Genomic DNA, 18942 nt, shown 5'->3' on the forward strand with positions numbered 1-18942 from the left:
AAAACAAACAAACACAGAACCAGGAGATAACGCGATCCAAAGATTTACTGCTCCATTCACTTCCTGGTTAAAGTATTTGGGAAATATTCTGTATCTCGGCTCCTGTGTTTTACGATGTATTTTTGGCGAAACATGCTATTTTCAACGGCGTATAACAAGTGATATTTTCTCTTCACGGAAGCACAGTGAAAGCACTCACACGTGATTAGCAACCATCAGGGGATCAATCATAATGGAGATAAATATTCAGTGGTTCTTGAACGATTAGCCAGAATGCTTAAAAATGCTGGCAGAAGCTACAGCCTGTTTTAGAAAACCCCTGGCAGTGAATGTGTTAGGAGTAATGAAACATAATGACTCATATGATATCAGAACATGTCACAATGACCAGCCAATGACCCTTGTGTCTAAAAGGTCTGTGATTCAAATAGAGATGAGAGAACAGACTGCACATAATTAGGTCTGCAGCCTCATTTCTGATGATGGCTGCAGGAAGCTAATATTGAAACACCTTGTGAGTGGTAGGTAAGAATAGCTTGATTCTGTCTGCCTGATAGGGAATGATAAGAGGGTATTTAAGCCAGCGCCTCATGGGAGCTGATTGAGCTTATACTGCTGATGCTGCCTGCTTCTTCTGCTGCAGGATGATTCCTGCGAAAGTCATTCCTGCTGCCTGCTCCTGCGCGTGCTAGATTAAACCTACAGTAGGATGTTGCAATGTATACTTAGTGCTGAGTAAATCGAGAACATGCAGACTGGTCTGTCATCCTTGCTTGGGTAGACATCAAATCTGAAAGCTCACCACGCATCACAACGCGACACAATGTGAGCTTGTAGATCTACTATTTTCAGTGAATGATCACCCCAGATTAAGGATGCTAGGGCTCATGTGGTTAAAGACTTTTGTCATACTGGGATGAGGCTCCCAGTAACCAACTGTAGAAGACAGCTGGTTAACACCAAAGTGTTAATGCATCAAACAGCTCCGCTGCTCAGGCCTGTCTCTAGTCTCCTGAAACACTGAACACTCTTCTGCAGGAAGATACTGGAGAGTGTTCCACAAAATTACCCGCCATCTAAAAATAGACTACTATAACACTCTCACACCTACACCTACACACACCTACACCTACACCTACACCTACACCTACACCTACACCTACACACACACACACACACACACACACACACACACACACACACACACACACACACACACACACACACACACACACACAGTATGGACAAGCCTCATAATGTGCAGTACATGGCACACAACAGAACTCACATGTAGGAACAGCAGTACACATTGCCTTGTTTGAGGCTGTGATGTGTCACTGTGTGTTATGCTTGGCTACCCGGCCAGCTGCTACTGTGTGTGTGTGTGTGTGTGTGTGTGTGTGTGTGTGTGTGTGTGTGTGTGTGTGTGTGTGTGTGTGTGTGCGTGTGCGTGCGTGTGTGCGTGTACTTTATGTCCTTGTTCTGGATATGTTTATGCTACATACACACACACAAGTTATTCTGAAGGCTTCTTCCTACTTTAACTTAGTTTTGTTTTTTTCGTTATTGTTATGTTGTGGCACAGTATTTTTTGAGGACCTCAAATACTTCCATTTTGCTGCTTGTATCTGTATGGGTTGTGGTAAACCTTCTTAACCCACACACAGACATATAGTAGTCTCAGTGCATGGATAAAGTCATGTTTGAGAAACTGGTTTGAAGTTATGTGTCAGAGAGGGGTAAGCCATTTGCATTCACATACCGATGGCAGAGGGAACCATGCAAAGCACCAACCTGCTCATCGGGGGCAGTTTGTGGTTCTTGCTTATGGACACCTCGACACTAACCCAGGGGGAGCCGGGGATTGAACAAGGGAACCCTCCGTTTCCCAAACGCCCGCTGTACGACAAGAACTTAGTATATTGTGTGCTACAGTTGTTTTACTCCTCTAATCAATTAAGTGGTAACAATGAATGTAAATGTGTGTGTGTGTGTTTCGCAGGTGTCCCGATCAGCTGGAAGGGTTCACAGCTTTGGGAAGAGAGATCAGGCAATCAAGAGAAACCCAAACGTCCCTGTAGTGGTTCGAGGATGGCTATACAAGCAGGTTAACACACACACACACACACACACACACACACACACACACACACACACACACACACACACACACACACACACACACACACACACACACACACACACACACACACAATTTATTGCCATTTATTATACTGTAGCTGGGCCTATCAAAATTAAATGTCTCTATTTGGCTCTTGAATATAATATAATGGAATGGAATAAAACTAGGATTGTTATTGTCTGTGCATGCAGAACCTTGCCTTTCGCTTCACTGCGGTAAAATTTAAACCAGACTAGATGCTATGCACCGCTATGATAATGAGTTCCACTTTCAAGAGAAAGAGCTCTTAACAGACGGCCCAGATTTGGTGACGCTTGATATCAGTGTATAACAATATAGAGCATACAGTTACAGTAGCTTGAGCCAGGCTATTATTGGAGACTGGGTGTGTATCAGTGTATGTGAAGTTACTCCGTAAATAGCAGTGGGTTTGGCAGCTCAGAGTGCTAGCACGGGTCCCCAATATAGCATCATTGTACCCTGTACGAGGCAAACAAATGGGCTGTGTAATAGCACCATGCAGTTATGTTGAATTGGCAAGACACACACGTCTGAGGAACACACACACACACACACACACACACACACACACACACACACACACACACACACACACACACACACACACACACACACTAAAGTGCAGTGCATGCACTGTATGCAAGAACATACAGGAAAAATGCGACCACAGCCAAATGCATGTGTTCACATAAAAGACACATAAAAACTCAACTCACATAATATGTGAGTTGAGTTTGGGTGTGCATACATGATGTGTGCACACCCAAACTCACACTTTCTCTTTCTCAAACCAAACCTATTAGTTGCAATACACCCCCCCCCCCCCACACACACACACACACACACACACACACACACACACACACACACACACACACACACACATACCCCCACCCTAACATTGCATAGCCTACACACAATCACAGGCACATTGGAATAAGCTGCACGTTGTTTGCAAGTGCAAGTGTTTTTCTATCAGTTGCTTCACTTCAAACCCGTCTACTCTCCTTTGAACCTTAAAAGATAGAACATGGAGTTAAAAAGCTGTGGCGGGTGAATCCACCCGATAAAAAGAGTATAATTGATCACTCCCTTTTATCCTCTGTCTCCCTGCCTTTTGTCCACGGTCGTTATCTGTCGCTATGTGTCCACCTCACTAGGTTTTCCTTTCATTATATCTCATTTTTCATTATCGCTCTCATTCCCTTGTTCATTACTCCTTTCTTGTGCTCTTCCTCGCTCGTAAACCTCTCTCTCCTCACAAATGACACTCTGTGTCTCTCTCCTTTGTCTTGCATGCCCTCTTTCTTTCTCTCTCCAATCTTTCTCTTCCTCTCTCTCTCTCTTTCTCCCTCTGGTCGCTGTTCGCTCACTCCCTTGATCTCTTTCCTGATGTCTCTCTCCACCGTGCCCTGCTCTATTCCACCATTATTCTCTGTCATTTATTATCTGTTATTGCTGTCATTTTCTCTTTACTTCTCACTTTCTGAATCTCTCTCTCTCTCTCTTGCTCTCATTACATCTCGATCCATCTCTTTCTCTTTGCTGCTTTGTCATTCTCTGTCTATCTGTTTGTCTTTCTATTATGTTGTGTGACTAAAGCATAATCCCTTTCTTTGTCTGTTTGTCTGTCTGTGTGTCTGTCTGTCTGTCTGTCTGTCTGTCTGTCTGTCTGTCTGTCTGTCTGTCTGTCTGTACCTCTATGTCTCCAGGACAGTTCGGGAATGCGTCTGTGGAAGCGGAAGTGGTTTGTCTTGGCTGACTACTGTCTCTTCTACTATAAAGGTGAGTGTCAAATCAAGGTCAATTTAGCTTCCTGTGCTTTTGTTGAGGAAATGCCAGTAGGAAGGCAGAGGAGCCTTTTAGCAATTAGTTACTTAATAAATGATAGATAATACAAATCAGTGGTTCTCAAACTAGTAGTGTACCCCTACTAGTACCCCTTCACCAGCACAAAACAATTCCCCCCACACTAAGGTTCAAGTGGTTACTATTAATGTGGTTAAAGTTTTGTGCTAGTCTGGGTCTGAGCCTGGTCTGCGCACCTGCCTGCCTCTCACTGATAGACTGCACTTATGCACTGACACTAACTGACACCCAATGGACCATGGAATATTCTAGACACGCATTAAACCCACGTAATCTGTCACCACACTGTTCTCTTTGCCTGAATGTTGCTGACATAATTCCAAGAGCTTTGTGTGTAGTTTACACAAGCTGGAATGTCAAACACAGCTACTGTAAGTGATGTCACTCAAGTACACAAGGGACATTCGTTTGGCAGGGATCTGGCAGTACAGTATAAATTGGCCTTTAGGGAGCCTTTTGCACGTTGCATTTTGCATTTTCTGTTGCATTTTCGAGAATATTCTGTTCTTCATTTCCACAATGTCCGCATGGTTAATGACGAACGGTGCACAAGAGGTTTCTTGTAATACATTACAATATATTACAAGAAACCTCTGGTGCACATGGCTTCTGTTATGAGCACTGGTCCCATCCTGTAAATAATATTTTTTTACCAAACTGACCAAAATGCTGTTCGAAAATATTCTGTACACATGGATTTAGTGTGAATGCATTCTAAATATTCAAAGCGGGTTTTTGTTTGCTTGTTTCTTTGCTTTTTTGCAATTTAGCCTTTTCATGGCATGAAGCTACAGTATTGTAGAAGTCTGTCTGTCTCTCAGTCTGTGTGCACACACACACACACACACACACACACACACACACACACACACACACACACACACACACACACACACACACACACACACACACACACACACACACACACTGCCTCTGTCTCTCACCTGTCAATCCATCATTATGTGTCTCAGTGTCTGTCTACACCTCCATTATCACTCCCTCTCCATCCCTCCATGCTTCTATCTTTCATCTCTCTGTATATTAAGCCTGATGTTCTACGCCAGTGTTGTGTGCCAAAAATATCTGATCTACCAGCTCATTATGCGCCGCGATGCAACACGCTGTGACCTTGTAGATCAGCTATTTTTGCCATGTGACCCCATCCTACTACAGAGTACAGAGTATACATTCTTCTACAGTATCTCTCTGTCTGTGTATTAGTCCATGCATTCAGCCGTGCCTCATTTGTCTTCCCTTGTCATCTCTCCCTCCTGTCCTGCATCTGTCCGTCAAATGTGGAGCAGGATGTTGAGACATTGGGGGCTTAGCTGAGCCCAGAAATACTGTTCCCCCGACAATTGCATAATTCTCAAGCTATTTCAGAGTCAAATGAAGAATATAAGATGTGAGATCCTGTGCTTCAAAAACAGCCTCTCTCTCGCTTTCTCTCTCTCTCTCGCACGCGCGCACACACTCACACACACACACACACACACACACACACACACACACACACAGTCACAGTCACACACACACACACACACACACACACACACACACACACACACACACACACACACACACACACACACACACACACACACAGTGAGTACACTATACTAGCAATATACTGTAGGCCACAATGGTTGGTAAATCCCTAAAATCCCAGCAGCTTTTCTGCCAGTCAGGACATCCTGATCATAACATCAGTAGGATCACCTATTGTTAAAGTGTGTGCGTGTGCTCACACGCGAGTGTGCATGCATGTAGGGTAGGGCCGGCCCGGCGGACCACAGCCACGTCACTCTTGACTCAAAACATAACCATAAACAAACCCGACACGCCCATATATAGGCAGGACTCTGCAAGGACTCGAGGGAGTGCGGTGCCTGTCGCCGAGTCGTTGGGATAAGCGGTTGTCCAGAACCGGAATCACATGCAGACACACACTGCACACAATGTTCAGTGTGTGTGTGTATTTATAGAGGTGTGAACTCATTACGATTGGACGGGTGTGTGTGTGTGTTTGTGTGTCTATAGTCTGTATGTGTATAGTCTGTATCCTTGCATACCTTGCATAGCTGCATCTCTGTGTTTGTGTGTGTGTGCGTGTGTGCGTATAGTACATGCGTGTGTGTGTGTGTGTGTGTGTGTGTGTGCATGCATGTGTGTGTGTGTGCATGTCTACTGGACATATGGAGCTGTGAGGGTGCTTTCATGCCCTTGTGTGTCCGTGTGGAGGTGAAAAATGTGTGTGTGGGCAGGAGCCGCGCGTGTGTGTGTGTGTGTGTGTGTGTGCGTGTGTGTGTGGGCGTGTGTTTGTACTAGTGCTTGTTGGAAATTTAGCAAGTGGTGAGTGAAATCTACCGTACTCTTTGCCCCTTACTGTCTACGCTCTCTCTCTGTCTCTCTCTCTCTCTCCCTCCCTCTCTCTCCCTCTCTCCCTCCTCCCTCTCCCTCTCTCCCTCCTCCCTCTCTTCCTCTCTTCCTCTCTTCCTCTCTCCTCCTCTCCTCCTCTCCTCAGACAGCAGAGAGGAGTCTGTTCTGGGAAGTATTCCTCTACCCAGCTATGTTGTGTCTCCTGTTGGACCGGAGGACCACATCAGTCGCAAATACGCTTTCAAGGTACACCTCGCTATGTTAACCTCACAGGTCTATTTTTAAACTCTGTGTTAAATTGTTGGGTAAACATTTAAATTGCAGACCATTAGTTCAGCAGAAATTACCAAGTAATATAAAGTAAAAAGTAAAGTACACATGATAACCAGTACACGGCTGACCCGTAGCAACTCTATTGTGTCATAACGGTCCATATACAGTACCATTCACTACGAAATAACATCATTCATAAAGTACATAATTCAAGATATTACTGTAAGTATGGTATTCCTGTACTTCTGAATGCTAATTGTACTTGGTAATTTTCTGTTGAAAATTCCTTGTGGTTTAAGTTGCCTTTTTTTAAACTTCTGTTATGTTGATTTTAGGGTTGTTTTCTTCTGTGTGGAGCTGGACCAAATGAATACTGCGATAGCATTGATGTTCATCCTTTTGAGTTTCCATTTCTGAAAATGTTACTTCGTAATTTGTACTTTTGAGTAGTTACTTGAGTATATACTTTGTCCACCACTGCTTGAGTTGCTAAATGACAAGCAGCCAATCAGCCACCCTGCTCTGCTCTGCCCTCATTGGTGGAAACTTAATTACACCTCTCCAATGCAATGCCACTTGCTGCAACTCTGCACACAAAAACACACATAAACATATAATTAATTCATCAGTTGTGTACGCATGTGCATATTGTACAATACATACAGTACATCCCTCACACAAACATACGAAAACATTTAGTATTATGGTATAATTTTCTCACAATGACAGCATAATTGCTCATTGCATGTTCATAATTGTTCATTGCATTCAGCATGGGTTATAAAAGCTCACCATGTGGTTTGCACTGTATTGTGGTTTTGATTCAATCCAAGCCAAGGTTGCAAGGTGGTCACATCTCTGGAAATATTCATCATCCATTATTGTGAATGTATCATTCTATATTTTGCTATGAACATACTGTAGTGCATATCCACAATATATCTTTTTTTTATATAAATATATTTTTGCCTTAATATAGAGTACTGAAGTCCTGACGTCACTCGTTCATCCCCTGGTTCGTAAAGTAATTTCTCTATGGAGAATAACATTGTGTCATCATAGAATCGTCTCATATAAGAATTGTGGTCCAAAAATAAACAAACTGTCTCTGCGAAATTGTCAGGGAGGTGGCTCTGTATCGTTTATGATAGTCAGTCACTCATATTTGATACAGTCTGTTATTGGTGAAAATTTTACTAATTCGGCGGAAGTAACATTAGCGTTTTCTCACCGCCAGTTGATGCTTCATATCCATAAGAGTAAAATCGCCGGGGTCATTTGTTTATTTTTGGAACACAGTTCTTATTTGACGTGATATTAAACACATCTGTGGGAATTCAGAACGGGGGCGGGGGGGGAACCGCGACCCAGGTAGGATGTGTAAATTACGTCAGACTTCGGTGCTCTATAAGCTTTAAAATCACTGAATTTAGGATACATACTGTGTGAAGATTTTATTTCATAGCATATCCAACCCGTTCTTGCTCTTGGACAGACCGAGGGATGGAGCCTAGTTTACAGAGTACAGTAAAATACCCCAACAAATTATATTTAAACTGTGAGTTTGTAAAAATGAACTCACGTGGGCCCCTGAAGGGTCCATTTGGGTACGTTTTTACATTATCATAGTTAAATTAACACTATTTTACAGTGTGCCAATTTGAACGGTAAAAGAGGGACGGAAAAAGAAAGAGGCCAGTCAGGCCACTGTGAACGGGCCAGCTGGCTCGTAATCCTCGCTGGGATCGCTCTCAAGAGGTTTTGTTCTGTTCAGCTCATGATTGCCTTTGAGTCAGTTCCTTTTTTAAGCCGAACCAAAGCTACTGCCTTGTAGATGGGGTGGAGGAGGCATTTCAAATATGGGTACTCTACTTTACTTGAAATGCCTCCATCCCATCTACACAGAGCCTCTTACTGTGAAAAACACCCACACGCACGCGCACACACACACACACACACACACACACACACACACACACACACACACACACACACACACACACACACACACACATTGCTCTCTTCTTGTGCATGGGTTAGTCAGTGAGCTTTGTTTCATAGTAAGTTCACTCAATTGGCTGTTTAACAGAAGGCTTAAAGTAAACTTTTGCTTTGCACAACAAGTTTCGAACAACGCGTCGCAAGACGAAATTTACGTCAAAACTATGGATGGTATAGCTTTGCAGACGGTGTTGCGTGACTCTGAGAAAGTGAATGGGCGCAGACACCTTCATGAAATGTTGCGTACTCTGGTTGGAAAGACGAAGTAAGCTCTGTTACGGAGATGCACGAGATTAAATTCACCTCCTCGTTTACATTTTGTGGCGACGCTGTCGGCAAGTTGCAGAGATTATGAATGCACAGAACTCACATGTGTTGTGAGACACGTACTCTGGTGCGACACGTTGTTTGAAAGCATAAATTTATATTAAGCTTTACTGCTAACATGATGCACTAGCTAAGGTCTGTACACAGTGGAGTGTATGTATAAAACATAGCGAATTCTTATGTAAGTAACTTTGTTTAAATATACATTTAGCCTTAAAAGGAATGTGAGGTTCATTTTCCCCACGGTAAAATGACGTGATGTCATTATCAACCTTCTGCTTGCTATTGTATTGAAAGACAGACCGTATAGAGTAGATTGTGAGGTTTTTCCTCTCCCTGCCTTTGTTTCACTTGAAAATCACAACCATGGCAACCACTTTATTATTGTTAGAATAGAAGACGGCATAATGCCTTCATCCATCAAGCATTTGACATTTGAATGTCCTACAAGGACATTTCTCTCTATTGCTGACGTGTTCTACAGTACCCATGGATGTTGGATGCGTGTGTGAAGTGATGACTGGAGGGAGAGAGTTCTTTTGAAAGGCGATCGTTTCCATGTACAATTCATGCACACACTTTAATAACTATAAGAAGACATGGTCAAGTGATTGGGTTTCTCCAGCAGAACTATGTCTGTCCAGGCTATTCTTAATCCCTTAACCTGAAAAGGGAAACCAAGATTTGCGTTCACAGGACGGTACTGTGAGATTAAATCAGGCTACCGTCGAAAGTGGGGAATAATCAAATCACTACTGTGCACATAAATGCACAATGTCTGACACGACCAATGTGATTTTGAACTTCATTGTTGGAACAACCATGCAGCAGTGACAGGAGACCCCTCCCTGTAGCTGTCCCTGATAGGCCTCCGTTATGTTGACATCAGTTCGGAACTTTCCAGATACATCCTGTCCCATCATTGGTGCGGGACACTGCCGCACGTCATCGTAAATCAGGCTTTAGTTGTTTTGTCCATCTTGAATGCTTTAGGATCCCATTCGCCAGCAATTCTGTTCTTAAATGTGGTGGAATAATGTAAGTAGAGATGACACATGTTGTTACAATTCAATTACAGAACATGTTATCGATTTACTAGATATTCTATGTGTTTTGTGAACAACAGTCCTATTGTGTCATCTTCCCATCACAGCTAATGACCAGCAGTCTAAGCTAAGGGACACTTGTGTCACCATGCAGGAGCAGATGAAATAGATAATGACTGCACCATGAGTCATCTGTAATTGTTCCACCCACTGTAAGGACAGAACGACCAGCAAACTGGGTCCAAAAATCCCATTAATTTTCACCACCGGTGCGGGGGTGGCAGATCCAGATGATGTATAACGAGAGACTCGTAATAGTGTCAACACGATGGAGGTCTGTTCTCTGAAACCTCTTCCTTCTCTTGCTCCTATTTGGCTGGCTGCCTGCTCGGGACCGCCTCTCCACCTGTGTGAGTGCGTGGGGTCGTCCAGTGACTGACCAGTCAAAAATAGGTACTGCTCCTTCCCCCAAATGTATCCCTGCTCCTGTTGTCTGCTGTCGGTGTGTTTTTGTTTTGGTCTGAGCCCGTCAGAATATATGACGCGTGTATATTCTGTTGTCTTTCGGCGCATGTACGTCCTCGCGTGTTCTTTTTGACTGACATTGGTTGTGTTTTTTTTGTGGTCAGTGTTGCCATGTTCTCTGATAACTCTCACTCACTATGTCTGTCTTTCTCATTCAGTCTCTGGTGGAGTGCATCCACAAATTCACTGTTAAATCCAATGTTATTGCAAAGTAACATTGTTATTTACACATCACAGGTCTAGAATATCCTGTAATTGTTTTGTTCTTTCTTTTGTTTTTTTGAAATGTAACATAGCAATAGTGTTTCTGTTTGACATCTTGGCACCCTGGCAAAACAATTCCAGTTCGTAAATTCCAAAATATTTCTGCACTCTGCCACACTCTGCCACACTCTGAGAGTAAGTCAGAGTGCATTTAAGCACCCTCTTTCTATTTTTATCTATATCTTGGCCTCTTTCTCTCTCTCAATCTATCTTAATCCGTCTCTTCCTCTGTCTCTCTTGCTCTCTACTGGGCTTCTTCATCTCTCCTGTCCTCTGTTGTCATCATCGTGGTGAATCTCTCTCTGGCAGATGTATTTGGGCTTATAACCTGTGGTTATGGTTCATGACCATTCGTCTTTGTCTCACTCTTTTGCTCTCTGTTGCTTCTCTCAATTGTTTCATTTCCAAGAAATCACAAACGGATATAAATGCAACCTATTTGTATTCTTATTGATTTTCTAAATATACAAACACAATCTGTAGCCAGAAAAAAACAAACTCATACTATCAACAAAAAAAAGTAACACTAAGCAGATGGCAATGCATCAAATATTTGTCAAAACAGAAGAATAAACTATCAGGAGCCTATGCATCTATCTTTATCTGCAGATGTGCTGATCTGATGTTGTTTCTCAATGTAAATTAGATTTATATGGAAGCAGTTTACAGGTTTGTTTCTTATATCAGGACTTAGTGGGCAGCTCGGCTGCCCTCTTATCTTCAGAAACACAATGAGTTTTTAAAAATAGAACCTAGACAGAAAGACCCTGTGTGCGTGGTCTGTGCGTGCGTCCGTGCATGTGTGTGCGTCTGTGTGTGTGTGTGTAGGGGTGGGGGTGTGCCCATCCAGAGAGGAAGGCAGCCCTGGCTATTGTTAGCCTCCATGACTGCCAGTGCAGCAAGCTATTTTCAGCTTATGGATGGAGAGAGACACAAAGAGACACAGAGACAGGGAGACAGAGAAAGTGTACTGTAGGAAAAAAGTGAGGAAAAGTGATTAGGGGAGAGGATAGAGAATAACAGCATAACAGAGATACTACCATCGAGGAGAACGGAGAATGATTGGATGGTAGCTAGTAAAATACAGAATAAACAGGACGAAATAGGATGAGACTAATGGAAAAAATTAGGTAGAAAAAGAATGTGAGGGAGGAAAGGGAAGGGTGGAAAACAGAAGGGAGGAGAGGAAAGTGGAGTAAACAACAGAAGAGATGGAGGAGAGGACAGAGAGAGAGAGAGAGATTAAAAAAAACATGGACAGAAATGATTAGCGGGCATGGAAAAACAGAATACAGAAGAGTGAGAGACAGAAAAGAAGGGAGGAGAATAGAGGAAAAAAGGACAGATGGGGAGGAGAGGAGGGCCAAGGACAAACGTCATAAAACAGGAGAGTGTGGTAAAGTGTGTGATTTTGAGAGAGAGAGAGAGAAAGAGAGAGAGAGAGAGTGTGCGTACATTATTGTGAGACTAACTAAGCTGTACTGTATGCGTTCTCCATTGTTCACGCACGCACGCACGCACGCACGCACGCACACGTATGTTTAGAATAACTAGCAGGAATACTGCGTGCGTGTGGTGCGTGTGCCTCTGTCTTATAATGAGTGGTTTGTACATGCATGTCCTTATTACTCCATCATGTGTCCACACATAGACATGAAAGGGGGCTTGAGCCCCTGCCCTTTTACCCGTCGCTAAAAAAGTGCCCTCTCCGGACTGATAAACCCCCCCCCCCCCAAAAAAAACAAAAAACAAAAATACATTTCAACTGCCCCTAGCGGCCTAACGGTAAGGCCGACGGAAATGGCAGTGGATGTGTTGGATGCAGCTCAAAGTTAACTTTCCTCAGGTATCTAGTTTGTCGCTGTACGACCCTCCTAGCCCGTGTTATTAACACATTCCATGCCAGAGGTTAATTTCATAATGTACTCACCAGTGCCAGCGTTTTATTGTTGTTTTTTAGTTTTTTTCATGTCGCCACAGACCTCGCTAAATAAGTTAAAAGTGCGCGTTCATTTGGTTCTAAACACACAGCGGATCTGTGTGAAACGGCCAGCGAAAACAGTTTCCAAATCCGAGCCGCCATCTTGAAGATACAGCGGATCAACGCTAAACAGTGATCAGCGAGGAGAAAAACAACAACCGAGAAAATCGAGTTTTAGACAGGATCCCAGACAGGAAGCGGATACGATCGAAAAAAACGGAACCCGAATAATTCTGTTTCCGGTCTTCAAACCGGAACCGGAAATGGATAAAAAAAAATCAGAAAGTGCACCTGGGGAAATTTCAACGCGAATCGGCGGTTCGCGTAGATCTACGTGATTGGCACGCTGCGGCTTTAAATAGGTTCGCGTAGATCTACGCGATTGGCATTCAATGTGTTAAAGAAAGGCGACAATGGCCAAAACTCAATCGAAAATCGGCGATCGAAAACCGGCGAAAGTGGCCGTTTTCAAGACATTTTGGCCATTATCTCTGGAACGGAAGGTCCAATCTGCTCAGTTCAAAGCTTGTTGGGTGCGTGACTTTGAGGACATTAGGCACACAATGATACCTTTTCGGGTTTTCAGGCCTAAAAGTAATGTAAGTGGTAATTGTTCGTTAAAAAAAAAAAATCCAATAGGTGCCCTTTTGAAATTCCAGCCCCTGCTTCTCCAAATCCTTCTGCACGTCCCTGGTCCACACATCTAACACATCTGTCTCTTTCTCTCTCATTCCCTTGTTCTCCCTCTCTGTCTCTTGCGCTCATTTATTTCTGTCTAAAAAAAACTAAAACAAATCATCTTCACTTCTGTCTTTGCATTTATTTAGGCATTTGGAACTTCTGTCCTTAAAGCTCTTGCTGCATTTAAAATAGAGACTACAGCTAAAATTCACTACAGCATCCACTACAGCAATACATTTTTTGTACACACTGTAGTGGACATCAATTTTGTTGATTTTCTGTAATACACATATACATGTGACTCTTATTGGGTCCTGGTGTTCCTTACAGAGGGAAACCGTAGCTTTAAAATTATGTATCAGGTGTGGGGGTGTGGCCAAAAGAAAAATGCTGGGTCTCAGGAGGGTATTCCTGACCAATTGTGAAGTATTACTCACCACTTATTCATTTGGGATGAACTGTTCAGGCCTTGACCAAAAGGAAGGAAAAAGACCCGGGTCCGTCATTGAGAACTGCTGCATTCAATAACATGGGGGGCCTAAAAAAGCGGTGTCCGTGCGCTGTGGGTTTCAAGCGTTACAGTAGCTATAGCTAGCTAGCTTGACAGCCAAACTGTACTGCAATATGAGGAAAATGAGAGAGAGAAAATATTCAGCTTTGATTGCCCCAGTCATTTGACTGGGGCAATCAAAGCTGAATATTCGATCGATTGACCTATCAATCGATCAGTTGATTGATATGCCAACAAAATGCAAACCAACAACAATGAAAAGTTTTTTGTTGGTTTGCATTGTTGCATTATTGGACAGGATGTTAAAGTGGTTGTAAAGCAGTAATAATATGTTATAATTATTTTGTCACACCACAGAATAATGTGTTGTTAACCAACCAGACAAATTTAAATGATAAAAGAAATTGCCAAGCTCCGAAAATTAGGTTTAAAAAAGAGTGAAAATGAATGCAGTTTGTTCTCTCTTCCTTGGACGCTGGGGGCATGTCCACTGAGGCCTGCTATATTTGCTTCTTTCCCAGGATGCATTTGGCACACAGGAAATATGGAGGAGTTCATTTTATTTGAATATCGGAATGATGTTGTGGGTTATTATGTGTAGTGTTGTGTCTTGGTGTTAATTTGGTGATTTGTGTGTTGTTGTTTTTTGGTAACACCTTGACTGTAATTGCTTGTTTTCACTACACCCTCTGCCTTTTGTCTTCCATGTTAAGTCACTTTGTGTGGCTATGCTATGCGCTATGCTTTGTCGCACGACGATGTCGCAAAGCAAAAATGGTTGATTTGCAAGCTCCCTGAGAGCTTGTAGATCGGCTTTTGTCACGAGACACTGTAATGAGATGGGAATCACACAGATTAATGAAATAATGATTCATGACTACTCATAAGGGCTTGCTGACGTAATCATGCAATTTGTTTTTGTTTGACAGGAAGTCATTAAGATTGAACTTTTAGGGACTTTTGACGTAAAAATACAAAATAACGTATGTACATAATTTATATATATATATTTTTTAGAAGGTTAAAACATCCGCACGCTGGTTTAAAGCTCCCAAAGAATTGTATTAATGCCGCAACGTTTCGACCTCATAGGGCTTCATCAGGCAAAAGGGTTATATATATATTTATTGCCATCGACTGTTTATTATATCTCCATTATGTCCACGTACAGTATATGCTCTAAAAGTGCGAAAAACGTATTTTTCATTACATGACGTCATTTTGGTTCACTCAATGTCCTGCATAATGTGCAAGGTTTTTACAACAAATGCATTTACTTTTTAAATTACTTGAAAACAAGTCAGGTGCTCCCAACAGGGAGGCCTTGAAGCAAAGCAAGCGAGTGACTGCACCGAGCAGCCGCTGGCTTCTCGTGTCAACGAGTGCAGCGTCAGAGTTGGCAGAGCCATGGTGGACGGAATAATAGGTTATCCCTCTCCCTTGACTCAACCAGTCACAGTGATTGCAGGCAGGGTTTTGAGGAGGAAGTGGTTTTGGAATGGCTTACACCAGGGGTCTTCAACGTTTTCAGGCCAAGGACCCCCTAGTTGAGAGAGAGATGAAGCAGGGACCCCCTCTTTATTGTATAAAATTGTGTTTCAGATTAAACTTATTTTTTTACTTGGTAAAAATAGTGGTTAAGGTAAAAAAAAAAATCATATCACACAAAGATTTGGCGGACCCCCTGTAGTAGCTCTGAGGACCCCCTAGGGGCCCCGGACCCCCCATTGAAGACCCCTGGCTTACACTGTTGTTCAAGTCATTGACATGTCTGCCAACATAGGTATTTCCAACTTAATGAGCAGTGTTGATAGCGCTGGAAAATGTCACTCTTTGACCAATACAAACTACACGACTCTATCTTTGTGTCGGCCGAGAAAATCAAACATGTTTGATTATGTTGCCGACCTTCAGGGGGGAATCGGCCCTGATGAACCCTTTCACACTAGATAATAATTAACACTGACTGTCTGTCTTGATGGTTCCAGTCGCCGATCTGCAAATAGACTTAAAATCTGGGGAATTCTCACCAAGTGAGAAAACGAAGCTTTAGACAACATTACGAGTAACTGATAGTTAAGGAGGGTGAAGTCAATGCGAGAACAGACAGGCTAATGATACACCCAAGCAAACAAGAGCCAGTAGGATTATGTATAATAGATAAATGCTGGGTGATGAGACGGCAAGGGAGATGAAGAACCAGGGAGAAAAACTCTACAACTGGGTTTGTGTGTGTGTGTGTGTGTGTGTGTGTGTGTGTGTGTCTCTGTGTGTCTGTGATGCGTTAGCATACATCTGTTGAATTCCTGACTAGGAGCCAGGAGGAGTGTGCTATGTTCAGTAACCACACTAATTAGAATACAACAGAGAGTATATGATAAATAAAGCACATGTGAGGTCTGCAGTACATGAGCACCCATTATACACATGCACATGCACTCTTAATTATCCCCCATACATTATTCAGTGACTGAATCAGGGAACGGGGAGATTTAGTATTTAATTATTTCTTGTTTGAGCGTGAATCAAGTGATTTCTTTCCTCTTCTCCTGTCTTCCAACGCTATTACCACAAAACTGAGCCACAAAATGTGTCTTAAGTGAATGCCATACATTTTCCTGGAAGGATTATAATGTCACAGACATTTGAGAAAAAAGAAAAGGGAAACAAATAAGCATGATTACTTCTTAAACCACCATCTAACACAAAGTCAAGTGCATCTCAGGCACCACAGCACTCTATAGCTGAGATCAAGTTTATTAGCAAATTTTGCGTATGAAAAAAATTACATTGGAATGGAAGGGGAATAAAGTGATTTGTGATTCGGCATTCAAACCCACTGGTTAAATGTCCGTATAGCGTGCATTGTTAAATAATACATTGTGTAAAAAATAAATCTCACTTCCACATGATGTAAATTGCCTGCGACTGCTGTAGCTGTGTTTAATTACGTTATGGCATATACTGTATATTTTTAAATGGCCGTCGGATGATAAAATTGTCACAGATGTCTTCGTGATGCTCTCACTGTGACAGTGGTGTGCTAGATGATGTGACTAATAGCCTTTTTAGCTCTCCATCCATCTCGGCGCTGTCTGTCGGAAACAAGCCACTTAATCACAGACTGCAATTATCTTGTCACAGAGCACAGTCACTTCCAGTGTGCAGCGTTTGATAATGTCTCTGCAAAGGGTAGCTTGGTTTGTCAATTCACGCCCACCACAGTTTAAAGTCAAGAGGTGGATCATTCTAGAAGACAGGCTGTCCAAAACATGGACATGGCTCTAAACACATGGCATAATCGTTCTACTACCAATACAGTTACTACTAATTCTACTACTAACACTACCATGACTTATACCATTACTACAATAGTAGTAATAGTAGTGGTAGTTGTAGTAGCAGTAAGGGGAGAAGCAGTGGTGTAAAGTAACTAAGTACATGTACTCAAGTACTGTACTTAAGTACAATTTTGAGGTGTTTTCACTTAACTGGAGTATTTCCAATGTTCGGTACTTTTACTTCTACTCCACTACATCTCAGAGGCAAATATTGTACTTTTACTCCTCTACAATTATTTGAAAAATTAAGTTACTAGTTACTTTGCAGATATACATTTTTACATTATAAAACATACATGAACCACTTTAGCCCTATTTTATACCTAGGCTATTTGAAAATAGCCGATCTACAAGCTCACAACGCGTCGCAACAAAGCTTGTAGATCTGCTATTTTTAAACATTCTAGTACTTTTTTGATAATATTTTTGTACTTTTACTCAAGTACATTTTTAATTTCGGACTTTTACTTGTAACTGAGTATTTCTATATTGCAGTATTGATACTTTTACTTAAGTAAAATATCTGAGTACTTTTTCCACCGCTGGGGAGAAGTAGTAATAGAAATAGCAGTTGCAATAATGGTATGGTGGTGGTATTAACAGTATCAACAACAGCTATCTAAATAACATTCTTAGCATTTGTGGTCAAAAACAAATCAATAACAAAACATACTGTATGTGAACCAGTATTTTTTACTGGGTGCAGGAAGCAACCGGAAGCCAGTGAAGGGAAGGCAAAAATGGGGAGACATGCTACTGCTGCTTATAATAATATTATAAGCACATTTTATATGCATAACGATACATTTCCCATTCATTTACCAAAGTACTGAAAGAGAAACCAATACAAACAAATTGCCATTTTCCGTCTTTGTAAATCCCTAAGCAGTTATCTATGCTCCTCTTGTAAAGTCAGCATATGTACTGGACTATATTGCCGTCTACTGGCTGTGTTGTAGTTGGGTTGCGTTTGCCATTTTTTCCCTGTGTCATAACATGTTTCTGTTATTCCAAAGGTGTACCTGTCCTGTCCATTGGTCTAAGTCGTGGCTTTGTTAGTGTTATTTGGATGGTATTTTTGATGTCTTATTGGCTTCCGCTGACTCTACCTGCCCTGGCTGATGCTTACGTGTGCTGTTTGTCCTGTTGGACGGCATGACATCTCTCTGTTGGTCAAAGCTAAACTTTGCCTGCCAGATTGACTCACTGACATACTTCACCCCTCTCTCTCTCTCTCTCTCTCTCTCTCTCTCTCTCTTTCTGTGTCAAAAATCACCTGGTTCATCGGACTCCTCACCTTTGTCCTCTTCCTTCTCTCCCCGTAGGCTAGCCACACGGGCATGCGCTCATACATTTTCAAGCAGAGCTCTGTCATTGGCACACAGGCGGAGCACAGCGGCATGCGGACGTACTACTTCAGCGCCGACACACAGGAAGACATGAACGGTTGGCTGAGAGCCATGAACCAGGCTGCACTGATGCACAACCACACAGATGCACTGACCAGGTAGGACTTAACTACCCAATCAGATGCACTGATTGGGTAGGACTAACACACCACAACCGCACTGATCAGGTAG

At 42.4% G+C, this 18942-nt stretch overlaps 1 protein-coding gene across 10 annotated transcripts in view; it reads left to right on the plus strand.

Annotated features, from left to right (window-relative positions):
• plekha7a (pleckstrin homology domain containing, family A member 7a) overlaps nt 1–18942 on the plus strand; it is a 176388-nt gene that overhangs the window by 121294 nt on the left and 36152 nt on the right. For 9 of the 10 annotated variants that reach the window (XM_080436725.1, XM_080436728.1, XM_080436733.1 and 6 more), the window contains 4 exons: nt 2003–2107; nt 3877–3949; nt 6558–6658; nt 18688–18869. In XM_080436725.1, coding sequence (XP_080292851.1) covers nt 2003–2107; nt 3877–3949; nt 6558–6658; nt 18688–18869 — 461 coding nt within the window. The remainder of the gene's footprint in view (nt 1–2002; nt 2108–3876; nt 3950–6557; nt 6659–18687; nt 18870–18942) is intronic. The other variant, XM_080436731.1, reaches the window with a different exon arrangement.

This window comes from Gymnoscopelus braueri (genome assembly GCF_963280865.1).
Source record: "Gymnoscopelus braueri genome assembly, chromosome: 9".
Taxonomy (NCBI): Eukaryota; Metazoa; Chordata; class Actinopteri; order Myctophiformes; family Myctophidae; genus Gymnoscopelus; species Gymnoscopelus braueri.